General features: G+C 48.0%; 2 protein-coding genes and 1 long non-coding RNA gene across 9 annotated transcripts in view; 1 reads left to right on the forward strand and 2 right to left on the reverse strand.

Annotated features, from left to right (window-relative positions):
* The window catches only part of isy1 (ISY1 splicing factor homolog), a 7,733-nt gene extending 1,607 nt beyond the window's left edge, over positions 1-6,126 (reverse strand). Inside the window, exons 1-10 of the mRNA XM_046075434.1 lie at positions 5,981-6,126; positions 5,258-5,280; positions 4,913-4,964; positions 4,756-4,821; positions 4,194-4,236; positions 3,995-4,107; positions 3,717-3,834; positions 3,506-3,628; positions 1,506-1,624; positions 1,313-1,402 (exon numbers count right to left, since the gene is read on the reverse strand). Coding sequence (XP_045931390.1) covers positions 1,313-1,402; positions 1,506-1,624; positions 3,506-3,628; positions 3,717-3,834; positions 3,995-4,107; positions 4,194-4,236; positions 4,756-4,821; positions 4,913-4,964; positions 5,258-5,280; positions 5,981-5,983 — 750 coding nt within the window. The 5' untranslated portion in view covers positions 5,984-6,126. The remainder of the gene's footprint in view (positions 1-1,312; positions 1,403-1,505; positions 1,625-3,505; positions 3,629-3,716; positions 3,835-3,994; positions 4,108-4,193; positions 4,237-4,755; positions 4,822-4,912; positions 4,965-5,257; positions 5,281-5,980) is intronic.
* The window catches only part of LOC123986959 (pyruvate dehydrogenase [acetyl-transferring]-phosphatase 1, mitochondrial-like), a 19,523-nt gene that overhangs the window by 3,115 nt on the left and 3,934 nt on the right, over positions 1-12,474 (forward strand). For 2 of the 7 annotated variants that reach the window (XR_006829026.1, XM_046075423.1), the window contains 6 exons: positions 7,692-8,839; positions 8,941-9,072; positions 9,619-9,870; positions 9,943-10,356; positions 10,945-11,045; positions 11,500-12,068. Coding sequence is in view for 6 of the 7 variants with exons in the window: in XM_046075423.1 (XP_045931379.1) it covers positions 9,676-9,870; positions 9,943-10,356; positions 10,945-11,045; positions 11,500-12,068 (1,279 nt within the window). In the remaining variant the exon portion in view is untranslated. Of the gene's footprint in view, positions 1-7,691; positions 8,840-8,922; positions 9,871-9,942; positions 10,357-10,944; positions 11,046-11,499; positions 12,069-12,474 lie in introns of those variants that run through there. The other 5 variants (XM_046075425.1, XM_046075426.1, XM_046075424.1 and 2 more) reach the window with 5 other exon arrangements.
* LOC123986968 lies at positions 7,512-12,374 on the reverse strand. Its single transcript, XR_006829028.1, has 2 exons — positions 8,031-12,374; positions 7,512-7,931 (listed from the first exon to the last, which is right to left on the reverse strand). It is a non-coding gene; the product is annotated as an uncharacterized LOC123986968 (long non-coding RNA).

The following is a 12,474-nucleotide window of genomic DNA, read 5'->3' on the forward strand; positions in this document are numbered from 1 at the left end:
AGAGAGAGACAGACGGGTCAGAGAGAGAGAGACAGACGGGTCAGAGAGAGAGAGACAGACGGGTCAGAGAGAGAGAGACAGACGGGTCAGAGAGAGAGGTCAGACAGACGGGTCAGAGAGAGAGGTCAGACAGACGGGTCAGAGAGAGAGACAGACGGGTCAGAGAGAGAGAGACAGACGGGTCAGAGAGAGAGAGACAGACGGGTCAGAGAGAGAGAGACAGACGGGTCAGAGAGAGAGAGACAGACGGGTCTCTGACTCCTCCCCTCCTGTCTGACGCACCGTTTCATTTGCTCGTTCATGCCGTCGATACCAAAGCTCATATCTGAACACGTTTAAATCCCGATCGGCTGTTAGTAGTTTATTTTTTTGATCTTGAACGTGACTCTTTACGATAAGTCTGACATCGATGTGAGGACAGATCTCCGCACATCGTGGATTCATCCTCAGAATAAAATTTGTGTCCGTCTTTAACGCTGCGAGTCTGCGGCCAGTCGCACCGACACACTTCCTGCGGGCTACATTACTGCAGCGCTCACCGTTTAATCTGTAACCTATGATCAGAAACTGAATAGTAAAACAAACTAACTGCAAAACATCCTGAATAGTCTGACCTGCTGGGTCTGACTGTACAGTCAGTAAACTCCGTCTTACATTTGATCTGCTCCTATTTTCAGAATCAGGCAGCCTCCGACATTTAAATTCAGCCTTCCTATTGAAAATGTAACGGGCTGCAGCTCTTGAGGACAGTCCAGTCTGCTAAACGATGAATGAGCAGCCTATCAGGGTCCGCGTGGGCAGCGTTCATATTTCTAGCTCCACCAGATTAAAAAGGAGGCTCTGCCTTTATTTACCAGTTGCCATGGTGAATCGTGGTATCGGAGCTTTTTTTCATCGCCACGCTTGACTCTGATCAGCTGTTCAGGAACCGGAAACTCAGAGTTTCCCTCCTCGGGCTCCGTCAGCTCAGAGTTTGTGAAACGGGGCCCTGGAGATCTGACCTGAGATCAGGACGGTGGTGGTTAAACTGCCGGTTATTATTTAACGCCACGACTCAAATGATCTTTCTCATATTATTAGAATTTGACCAGCGCTCAGGATAATAACTGGTGCGTCAGCTGACTTCATCCCAACACGGCCTGAGCCACAATCTGATTTACTGCCCGTCTACTCGTCTGCTGCGGCGCTCTGACCGTTGTCGCCGTTCAGGCGCTTTGCATTGTGGGACGCAGTATATCCAGTATATGTATGGGGTATTTCTGGAGTCCTGCAGATTGGACTCTGTTTACTACACAGTCCAGCAGCGTCTCACCTCTTTCTGGGAGGGAACAGGTACGTGTGCGATGAAGGTGACTCCGCCCTCCTCTCCCTCCTGCTCCTCCCGGCTCTCCTCCTCATCCGGCTGCACACAAAACAAACGCACCTTTACTACAGGAAGTGACAGGCGTGGCTCCGCCCACACAGTGAGCTGTCTGATGATGTAATAAAAGCTGCAGGACAGTCACCTCCTCTCTGTGGACGCTGTAGATGCTCTCCTCCTCCTCCTCCTCCTGCTGCTGCTGTTTGTCTCCTGACAGACGAGACTCCTTCTCTGCTCTCCACCTCTGCACCGCCTCCAGCACCGCTACACACAGAGTACACCCAGTACACACACAGAGTACACCCAGTACACACACAGAGTACACCCAGTACACACACAGAGTACACCCAGTACACACACAGAGTACAGATTTAGTGATGAGTCACTGCTGTGTTCAGGTGAGACATTAAACAGATTTCACAATAAAACTTGTTGATTTTTCACATTAAGACAATATTTAGTTTTTTATATCAAAGGTTCTCTGAAATATTATGTTTAAATATGCAAATGAGGCAGCGTCTAATGAAATATGCGCTAATTTGCATCTATTTTAAGAACTGAAATCTGAACTCTGGATTATGTCGGGTTCAAAACGTTTGTTTTATTTTGTCAACACGTTAGACTGGAATGTCTCTCTTATTATTTCATCAATAAGAATAAAATGAAACGGAGCGCTCAGTGCAAACCGTCAGAGTCGGGACTAAAGCTGCAGTTTGGTGTCTGAAGGAGCTGCTGAAGATTTCGGGCTCTTTAAACAGACGTTTGGAACAAATCCACACATTTGTTATTGAAAATCAATATTTGGTGAAGACAGTCAGGTCTGAAGAGGCACCTGGAACTTCAGATCTGAGCCAAAAAACGACCACGTTTCATACTTTCATGTGAAGAACGGTTCAGGCCAGGACCAGGACCAGGACCAGACTCCGCGTTACTGGTTTCAGAGCGGCGGCTCTGGGTCACAGAAGTTTAGAGATGCAGCGTAAATGACCTCAGGTAAACCCGACCCGTCTTTCAGAGAGGAAGTTACGCCACAAAGTGACCTGTCCTGACCTCAGACTGAAGCAGCTGCTGGATGGTTGCGATTAGAGCTGACCCCGAATAGTCGAAAGGTTTCGATGCTTCGATGGGCGGAGCCTGATTCGACTGTCAATCTCACAGTTGAAGCTTCGCAGCGAAACAAGGATCACGCCATATGGGGGTGCTCAACGTCTGATTTTACATAGAACTAGCAGTTTCCTCCCAATAAGTTGATATACAGCCTGTTACAATAAACATTTCAACATTTTATGCTGTAAATAAACAAACATGTAGAAAGAAAAAACTTTCAATAAATGTTTTTAAAGTGCGTAAATAAATCCTAAATAGTAACCCTGACCCTGGGGCGTCAGTGCACGCGTGAAGAGACGGAGCTCCAGCTTCACGGTGTTGTGTCGAGTTGTTGCACCTCGCGGGACTTTCAGATAATTTATCACCGTTCATGAACCACACGAAGAATATTTTATTGTTTTTAAAACAGCCGGCTACTTGAAATAACCGCGCACAAAAACACACACACGATTCGACTACAGGCAGGACGATCCTGACTCGACTACGTAAATCCTTAGTCGGGGACAGCCCTAGTTGCGATGAAACGTTCATCTCGCCAGAGTGGAGAGATTACATAAAGTCAATGCAAAGACGAGCAGGGGCCGCCGGGCGACGCTCAGGAGGCGGAGCAAAAACTCAAGTGCAACGCTGAAATTATTCAGCTTCAGCGACTGTGCGGCGGGAGCTTTAGGGGGAGGGACGGCTACAGGAAATACGTGTCTGTCACTGGAGTCCAGCCGTCGCTGCACTGTGAAGGCAGTTAGCCTAGCGTAGCCTAGCATAGCGTAGCCTAGCATAGCCTAGCGTAGCCCTTCTCGAGCCAAACTCCATTCAGAAAACAAGCATTTTAAAAGCCGTTTGCTTGTCGTCTCACTGACAAAGCGAGACTTTATATTTTTAACGAATCAGCATCCCGATGTCGTTATTTCAGCGTCTGATCCGTTTAATCAGCTTATTGATTCATCGCTGCAGCTCACGTTGGACTTTCCCAGGTTGAGGAGCTGGAAGCAGCTACAGTCAGCTGACTGACAGACGGCTGCAGCTGTAAAAGCATCTAACCTTGTTTCTCGTACTGCATCTCCAGAGGCAGCAGCACGCCGTCGTCCTCGTCTCTGTAGCCGTAATACTCTGCGTCCACCTCCTTCATCAGCTCCGCCCTCGTCTTCCTCAGCGCCGGGGCAGCTGGGAGGGGTCAGAGAGGACCAATCAGACAGCAGTACAGTGACGGACAGCGCGATATAAACAGGAAGTGGAGACAGAGTTTACTTACGCTCCTTCTCAAACAGCTCTCTGACCCCGGGCAGGTCTCTGGCCGCTCCAAAGTATTTATACCCTCGATTCCCCGGAACCTCCTTCCCCTCGTGATCCAGCATCCTGGGACCGACCCGCTGAGACACAAAGACACGTCATGAAAAAGGCTGCAGCAGCTGACCCCTTTCATCACGGACTCATCGCCCGCTGCTACATCATTAAACTGTCTCTGCTCTGATGTTCTAAGTGGAGGCTGCATCGGGTCAGACGCAGTCAGAGGTTCTGGGTTATATTTACAGCGTAGTCGGGTCCTCCCAGTTCTTTGATCCGGACCTCCCAGTGCCCCTTCTCTCTCAGCAGCTTGTTGATCTCATCGTTCAGGTCCCGGATCTTAAACTCCCCGAGACCAGCTGCATCCAGACAGAGAGACAGAGAGATCAGACAGGTTCCTGCAGGTCCGATCCACCTGTGTCAGGATCCGGTTCCTCTTACTCACCGTTCTGAATCTGAGCCACTTTCTTTGAGACCTCGCTGATGATCTGAAACACACAAACATCAGTTAAACAGCTGGTTCATGCTGCTGCAGGAGATGCTGAACACTGAAACATGAAACCAAACATCTGGTTCTGGTGCCACCCGGGTACGGAGCGGACCTGGTCCTGACGGCTCCTGTTTCCTTCCATGACTACACTTTCTGATATGGTACTGTCCTCTTCCTCAGGAGGCCGTCCTCTCTTATGCATGAAGAGAGAGCTGTGGGCCCCGCTAAAGGCCCCGCCCCCCTCACCTGTCCAGGTACACTGGTTTAAATCTACCCTAACCTGCTGGTGGAGCTCCGGGCAGCTTCGAGTCCCTTCAAGCAGCAGAGGATCTGTACAAGGCTAAGATAAACTCCAGCCCAGGAGGAAAACTCCAGAGAGAAGAAGGTGCACCGCAGAGTGTGTCCTGCAGAGTGTGTCCTGCAGAGTGTGTCCTGCAGAGTGTGTCCTGCAGAGTGTGTCCTGCAGAGTGTGTCCTGCAGAGTGTGTCCTGCAGAGTGTGTCCTGCAGAGTGTGTACCTGTCGTCTCCATTTCTCAGCTTTAGGAAGTTCACTGCACTCTGAGGCCAGAAAGGGTCTCCTCTCCTGCAGACAGACAGATTTACACACTCTTTTATTTACAACCTAGGAGACATGAAGAGCAGAACCAACAGCAGAACCCGGAGCAGAACCTGACCTTGACTTTTCCCTCCTCCAGCTGAGCCTGTCTGAACCGAGCCAGAGCCGTCCTGAGAGACACAGCAGAGGGACACAGTTAAAGACAGCAGAACAGGACGGTCCTGAACCAGAAGAACAGGACGGTCCTGAACCAGAAGAACAGGACGGTCCTGAACCAGCACCAACAGTGAAGCAGCTGCTGGATCGATCAGCTGATTGACAGAAACTATTTTGATCATCGATCCATCACTGAAATCTCACGTTATTCTAAAACGACAGAAACTCAGTTTGTTCTGGTCCTTTTCTTATTTTTGATGTTAATAAAGTGAACAGTACACACAGAGTACACAGAGTGAGTACTTACATGGCCTTCTCAGCGTTCCTTGCCTGTACAAACACACACATTATTAATCAGTTATAACATGAAACTAGAGAATCTGCTGATCAATAAATCACATCCTGGCTGAAACATTGAGATTTTAGTTCTTTATAGGTTTATTTTCTCAACTTCGATGAAACGGAATGAACTAAACGTTGATACTTTTTATAAAGACAAGGAGAAACTTCTCTGTGTGAAGCTGCAACCTGCTCACACCAGACTCCATTCAAAGATGCAGCACTTTATCAGTGACATCACTGTGTTGGCTGAGAGCTCAGACTGAGCTTTAACTTTTCACACAAGGGGAACAGATTGAAAACGTCTATAGATAAATTTGTTAATAACTCAAATGAGTGCTTGATAAACTGGAGGCTCATGAATATTCAACCTTCCTGCTCTGACTGAACATTAACGTGAGGCTGGGACAGAACAACGGCCCGCCAGCTCACACCAAACTCCGTTCAGAAATGTGTGACTTTAACAGGAGTGTGTCCCTGAGCTCTGGGAACACCGAACACTCACAGAGTTTATGATTTATAGTTACAGAAAACAATTTAGAGGAGACTCTAAATGTTTTATCAGCTGAATATTCAGTAACGTTACTGAATGGACGCGTTAGCCGCCAGTTCAAGCTAACGAGCTGAGCTCTGCTAACATGTTAGCATGCTAACCAGCGGTGTTAAAGCTCGTCAGAGTGAAGCTGCTCACCATCTCTGCTTCTTCTTCTTCTGCTGCTGCTGCTGTTGTTTCTTCTGTTTCTCCTTTTAAAGTTTAATAATCAGGCTGATGGAAACGACCTAAACACGCCGACACCAACAGGAACTACTCCACACTCTTCTTCTCCTGTTTCCGGTTCGTCTTTATGACGCGTTACTGCCGCCTACTGGAGGAACTGCTGCTGATCCGGGTCCTTGGAGCCGGGGGGGGGGGGGGCCACTGCTCCCTGAAGACTCCAGTCACACTTCACTGACATCACAGTCAGACTTTACAAAGGAAGTTATTACAGTGTTTTATGTTTAATATGCAAATAAGGTATTTCCTCATTAATTATGCGCTGCTTTGCATATCACATTCGTTTTAATGTGATAATAAACCAAACAGCCTGACATTCACAGAGCGATTGATCAAAATGGATTCATCAAAAATATACGTGTGAATGAGCCTTTTTCTCCACATATTTACAGATAAAATGCTAAATTTAATGAGAATGATAAAAGATATTTAAAGAAACCCCTGTAAACGCCTCGCTGTCAGAAGAAGTGTGTGAAAAATGACTTGGCGTGCAGGAAACATGTCATTCAGAGGAAGCAGCTGGTAAAGATTAGCTAACGCACTAGAAACACATCTCTTACAGATATCTGATAGATAAACTAAAGCTGACGCTGTGCTCTACAGAACAAGCTTTCAAACAATGATTCAACATGGAGAGTTTTAAAAAGACCGGTAGAACTTTAACATGTAAAATACTAACAAAGATTAAATTTACTTGATCTGCAGTTGACAGACTCGGTGTAAAATAGACTAGTAATAATGTTTATAAACATTATTTTAGACTGAAAGTAAAATCGTCATTTTGGATTGTGGTGTCCCCTTAAAGAGTTTTTATCAACATCCTCGAAATACTAAGAAGAAAATATCAATGAAATATGGAATATATATACAGTATGTAGAATATGTAATAAAACTTGCTTCAGAAAGAAACTGTTTCTATTCATATTTTCCATGTTGGAAAAATATCTGGGAGATTCCTCACTAATACCTGAAAGTGAACTAAGTGAAGGTTGTTTAGAATAATTCAAAGATATTTAATCACTAAATGGTTAAATTTAAACACCAGTACAAACTGTTCTTTCTGTGAAGACCAACCACAAACTGTTCTGCACCTCTTTCAGCTTCGTTTACACGCCAGCAGATTCTGCAGCAGGTTAATCATCAACCATATTTATAGAGATTTTACATTAATGTGGGAAAAAAGCTGTGAAAAGTGTTGTCTCTAAATAACATTATATAAGCTAACCCGGCAATGTTATTGTTATTCGTGTCTTTTTATACATACGTCTGTTTGTTCCCTGTACACCTTATTCCTTTTCTTGTAAAATACTGGAGGAGGCCACGATAGAGGAACATCATACAGAACCTCTCTCTCCACAAACAAAAAGAAAAGAAACATTTAGCAAACCAGAGTATAAAATAAAATAAATAAATAGTAAATTATATGTAATGAAATATAAACAAACAATAAGATGAATCAAAATTATTAATAATAAAATTCTTCTTCATAATTTCACCTGACGCATCAAGTCAGATACTTTCAAGTCGGTGTGGATGAAAAATTCCTTCATGTTCTCATGAAAAGCTTAAAGACATTAAGTTCCACAGCAGAACCTCGGGGATGTTTAATGCATTTCTTTCTTTCCAGCAGGTCGGTTTGGGGATTTCTCCTCTTCTGGCCGCTCAGCGAAGATGTCACTGCAAGGAGGGCGGGGCTTCACGGCGAGCAGCAGGAGGGTTATGGATTACTGATTACTGAGGTAAGAGATATGAAAGCTGTCAAAGGTCACAGTGGGACACAGACAGAAACAAAGACGACAACTGAGAGAATATACGAACCACCTTCAACAGAACGCCTGTCCAGGTCAAACAAGCAAGAACCAGACACCTTCAACCGACCCAAGGACAAAGAACCAGACACCTTCAACTGAACCAAAGAACAGGAACCAGATACCTTCAACTGAACCGAGGACAAAGAACCAGACACCTTCAACCGACCCAAGGACAAAGAACCAGACACCTTCAACTGAACCAAAGAACAGGAACCAGATACCTTCAACTGAACCAAAGAACAGGAACCAGATACCTTCAACTGAATCGAGGACAAAGAACCAGACACCTTCAACTGAACCAAAGACCAGGAACCAGACACCTTCAACTGAACCAAAGAACAGGAACCAGATACCTTCAACTGAACTGAGGACAAAGAACCAGACACCTTCAACCGACCCAAGGACAAAGAACCAGACACCTTCAACTGAACCAGAGAACAGGAACCAGATACCTTCAACTGACCCAAGGACAAAGAACCAGACACCTTCAACTGAACCAAAGACCAGGAACCAGATACCTTCAACTGAACCAAAGACCAGGAACCAGACACCTTCAACTGACCCGAGGACAAAGAACCAGACACCTTCAACTGAACCAAAGACCAGGAACCAGACATCTTCAACTGAACCAAGGACAAAGAACCAGACACCTTCAACTGAACCAAAGACCAGGAACCAGACACCTTCAACTGAACCAAAGACCAGGAATCAGACATCTTCAACTGAACCAAAGACCAGGAATCAGACACCTTCAACTGAACCAAAGACCAGGAACCAGACACCTTCAACTGAAGCAAAGACCAGGAACCAGACACCTTCAACTGACCCAAGGACAAAGAACCAGACACCTTCAACTGACCCGAGGACCAGGAACCAGACACCCACCTTCAACTGAACCAAAGACCAAGAACCAGACATCATCAACTGAACCGAGGACAAAGAACCAAACACCTCAACACACACAGTGAGTTTCAGCTTCATTCTTCTTCCGCTCCGTTTGTATCGGTTCTTCTGTTTTTCAGAACGTTTCCTCCTCACCGAGATCAAAACCATCTGTTGTTTCAGGCCTTTTATGCACAAAGTGACTGTGCACCTGGAGGTGAACCCGAGAGAGAAGCAGCAGAATAAGAAGTCAGGAACAAGTGAAAACAGTCAGTCATTAAACAGAACACAGAAATGTACAGGTAACCCTCCCAGGTGAGTGTGGGACAGCAGCTGGTGATGAGTCCATCAGAACACAACACTGGTTCTCCTGCTGATGTTCCTTCTCGAGCACTGCATTGGAGAACGCTAGATAGCTTTGTTTGTGTTTGGGAGTGCGGTCTTTAGGGTGGACCAGGATCTGCCTTAGCGTGTTCTTGGGTTTAAAACCACACGCATGTGGTGTTTGTTGAAAGTCCCCCTGATTTTCTCTGGTGCTCCAGACACATATGGAATCACAATCTTGTTGTTGCGTTTACTGGTCCACCCTTAAGACCACAAACCCAAACACAAGAAAAGCAATCTAGTGTATGCGGTCCAGGATTCTGTCTCCAGATTTCATTTGCAGCCTGTAGACCAGTTTGTTCCAGGGTCCACCGGTCTAACTGACTCCACGTAGTGGCTCCAGATACTGCAGGCTGCTCCCGAACGCAGCAGTTTCTGGATCTTGTGCTTTGCACCTGATGCAGAAGACAGTCTGGTCTGTCATGAGACCTGCAGCTCTGTTGTTCTCCGCTGATGTTTCTTTTGATTCTCCTCCAGGTTCCACTCTGCTGGATCTGCTGCTGGTTCTGCTGCTGGATCTCTGGGTGAGTGGCCATGCAGGGAAGAACAGGAACCTTCAGTGGACATTGCAGGTTTAAGCTCCACCAATGCCGTCGCTCCCTCTCCTCCCCTTCCCCTCCTCCCGAGCTCCCCAGACTCCATTACCCAGCAGGCAGCGGGAGCAGGAAGTACAGGACAGGGCAGGAGGCGGGACAGATGAGCTCGTTTCAGATCAACCGCATCTTAAAGGTGAGAAAAATCCATCATTCCAGGGATTAATCCACCAATCAGAGTACCGATCTGTGCGTCTTCTGTTGCCAGGCCAACGAATACAGCCACGCCCTCCCAAGTGGCCCCGCCTCCCATGGTGTCCTGGATTTCCATAGCAACATGTTGCCATCCAACCGCCCCGGCGAGGACCGTAGGAGCAACGCCACCTGCCTTCAGGGCCGTGGCGGCGTGCTGTTTGGCGTGTTTGACGGCCACGCGGGGGCGGTGTGCGCGCACGCCGTCAGCCAGAGGCTCTTCTACTACGTCGCCGTGGCAACGCTGCCGCTGAAGACGCTGGCGGAGCTCGAACAGGCGGTGGAGGAGGAACGGGCTGTACCGCCGCTGCTGGAGTGGCACAACCACCCCCAAGACCACAACTGCCCCGACGGAGGAGCGATCTCCTTCCACAGCCTCCGGAACTACTGGCAGGAGAGGCTGGAGGACGAGGACGAGCACGAGGACGAGGTAACCAGGTGTCCCCACCACAGGTCTCCACTTGTCCAAAAGTATGGACCCAAAGATGGACAAATGGAAACCTGCCAGAACCTGCCACGAATTAAAAAAAGAAAAAGAGACCCGATCCTAAAGGGACCCACCAGACCTGATTAGAGTGAATATAATTTAGACCCTAGGCTGGGTCTTAGCTACTGGGATCCAGGTGGACCTGTGAAGACCTCTAAAGTAAACATCTGATCAAGTCTGTGTGCAGCCTGACACCTGGTGGCTGCCCGGCTGCTATTGGCTAATCTCTGCAGACGGACAGGAGACCTCAGTCCGTCTCCGTCTCTCTGCTGTCAGAGGGTTTAGTTTGAGTTTGAAACAGGTCTAAGAGGAGAGAATGATGTTTAGGATATTTTAAGATGTTAGATATCCCGTTTGTGCAAGGAGTGAATGTGTCCTTTATGCAGGTACCTGTCTTTTGTATCTGAGAGTAAGTGTTGAGAGACGACGATGTTGTTGAGTCCAAAACAAATATCCCTTCGGGGACAATAATCTGAAAATGACTTTTAGTTTTCACATGTTGTGATCTGTCTCCTCTCTGATTGGCTGCAGGATGGCGGCAGGGTGACATCAGCAATGGTCAACGCTTTCCGCCGTCTTGACTACGACCTTTCTGTGGAGGCCCAGGTCCACCTGTTCATGTCCTCACCCAGGTCCTCATTCTGTTCTTGGTTTCTGTCAGACCGAGTTAAAGCTGCAGTTTCATGTGTTTCATTTACAAACTTTGGATTTGGATAAAGTCTTTCTGAATAAAAGAGAGTTTGTGATACGTGTCCAGACCTGACATAACACGACTATCCTGTAAGAGTTCAGCTGAAGACAACATGAGTCTTCTCCTCTAACTGGCCTGGGACCTGGTTCTTCATAGAACCTGAACTTGTAGGTGGTGGGAGGTACTGGTGGGGGGTGCTGAATGTTTTTCAGCTTCTGAAGGGGGCGTGACAGAAACAGTTTGCTGTAGTAGAAGATGCCTGCAGATCTCAGCACCCTGTGAATTAGAGGTGGACTGTAACGGTGCTAGGTGGTCCGGGTTCTCTGCTGGATCTGCTGTTTTCACCCGGCTGCTTTGAGCTTTAGTCACCAGGTGCGTCCTCTCTCTGTCCACAGGCGGGTGTCTCTCCCCGGGGAGGCGTTGTCTCCGGCCTCCCCTCTCCGGGTGGCGATGTCTGGCTGCACGGCCTGCGTCGCCCACATCTCCAACGGGGTCCTGCATGTGGCCAACCTGGGCGACAGCCGGGCCGTCCTGGGCGTCCAGGAACCCAACGGCCGCTGGTCAGCGGTCAGCCTCACCAATGACCACAACGCGCAGAACCCAGACGAGCTGCAAAGGGTTCTGGGAGAACACCCGTCGTCGGAGTGGAGGACGGTGGTCCGCCATGACCGCCTGCTGGGTCTGCTGCTGCCCTTTAGGGCGTTTGGCAACGTCCGCTTCAAATGGAGCCCAGAGATGCTGAGCCGAATCTACGAAACACGACCGGATGTCCTGTCTGCGGTCAGCGAGGCGGTCCGGACACCGCCGCCACACTATCTGACCCCACCGTACCTGACCGCCCAGCCGGAAGTCACACGACACCGGATCAGACCCGCTGACAAGTTCCTGGTCCTGGCGACTGACGGACTGTGGGAGCTGATGCACCGACAGGCGGTCGTCCAGCTGGTGGGGGATCAACTGACAGGTGAGAGAACCGAGATCCTCACTGAGTCTACAGTAACATCTGAGCTTAGCCTGAACTGGACCGCACAGTGAAATAAAACCCGCTGTGTAAACAGAAAGTAAATGTGAAGATGTGCGAAACACAACAAAACGTCTCAACCTCTGATGAGCAGTCTTTCTGCTATTTTAAATTAAATATGAGGTTTCAATATTTTGCACATCATTTCCATTTATTCATTTAGCTGATGCTTTTATCCAAGAGACTTACAGCTGCTATATGTGTCAGAGGTCGCACGCCTCTGGGGGTTAAGGTGCCTAGCTCAGGGACACATTGGTGTCTCACAGTAGATTCGAACCCAGGTCTCTCACACCAAAGGCATGTGTCTTATCCACTGCTCCATCACCCCCCCCCCCCCCCCCCCCCCCCC

Source organism: Micropterus dolomieu, linkage group LG18 (genome assembly GCF_021292245.1).
Source record: "Micropterus dolomieu isolate WLL.071019.BEF.003 ecotype Adirondacks linkage group LG18, ASM2129224v1, whole genome shotgun sequence".
In the NCBI taxonomy this organism is placed as follows: Eukaryota; Metazoa; Chordata; class Actinopteri; order Centrarchiformes; family Centrarchidae; genus Micropterus; species Micropterus dolomieu.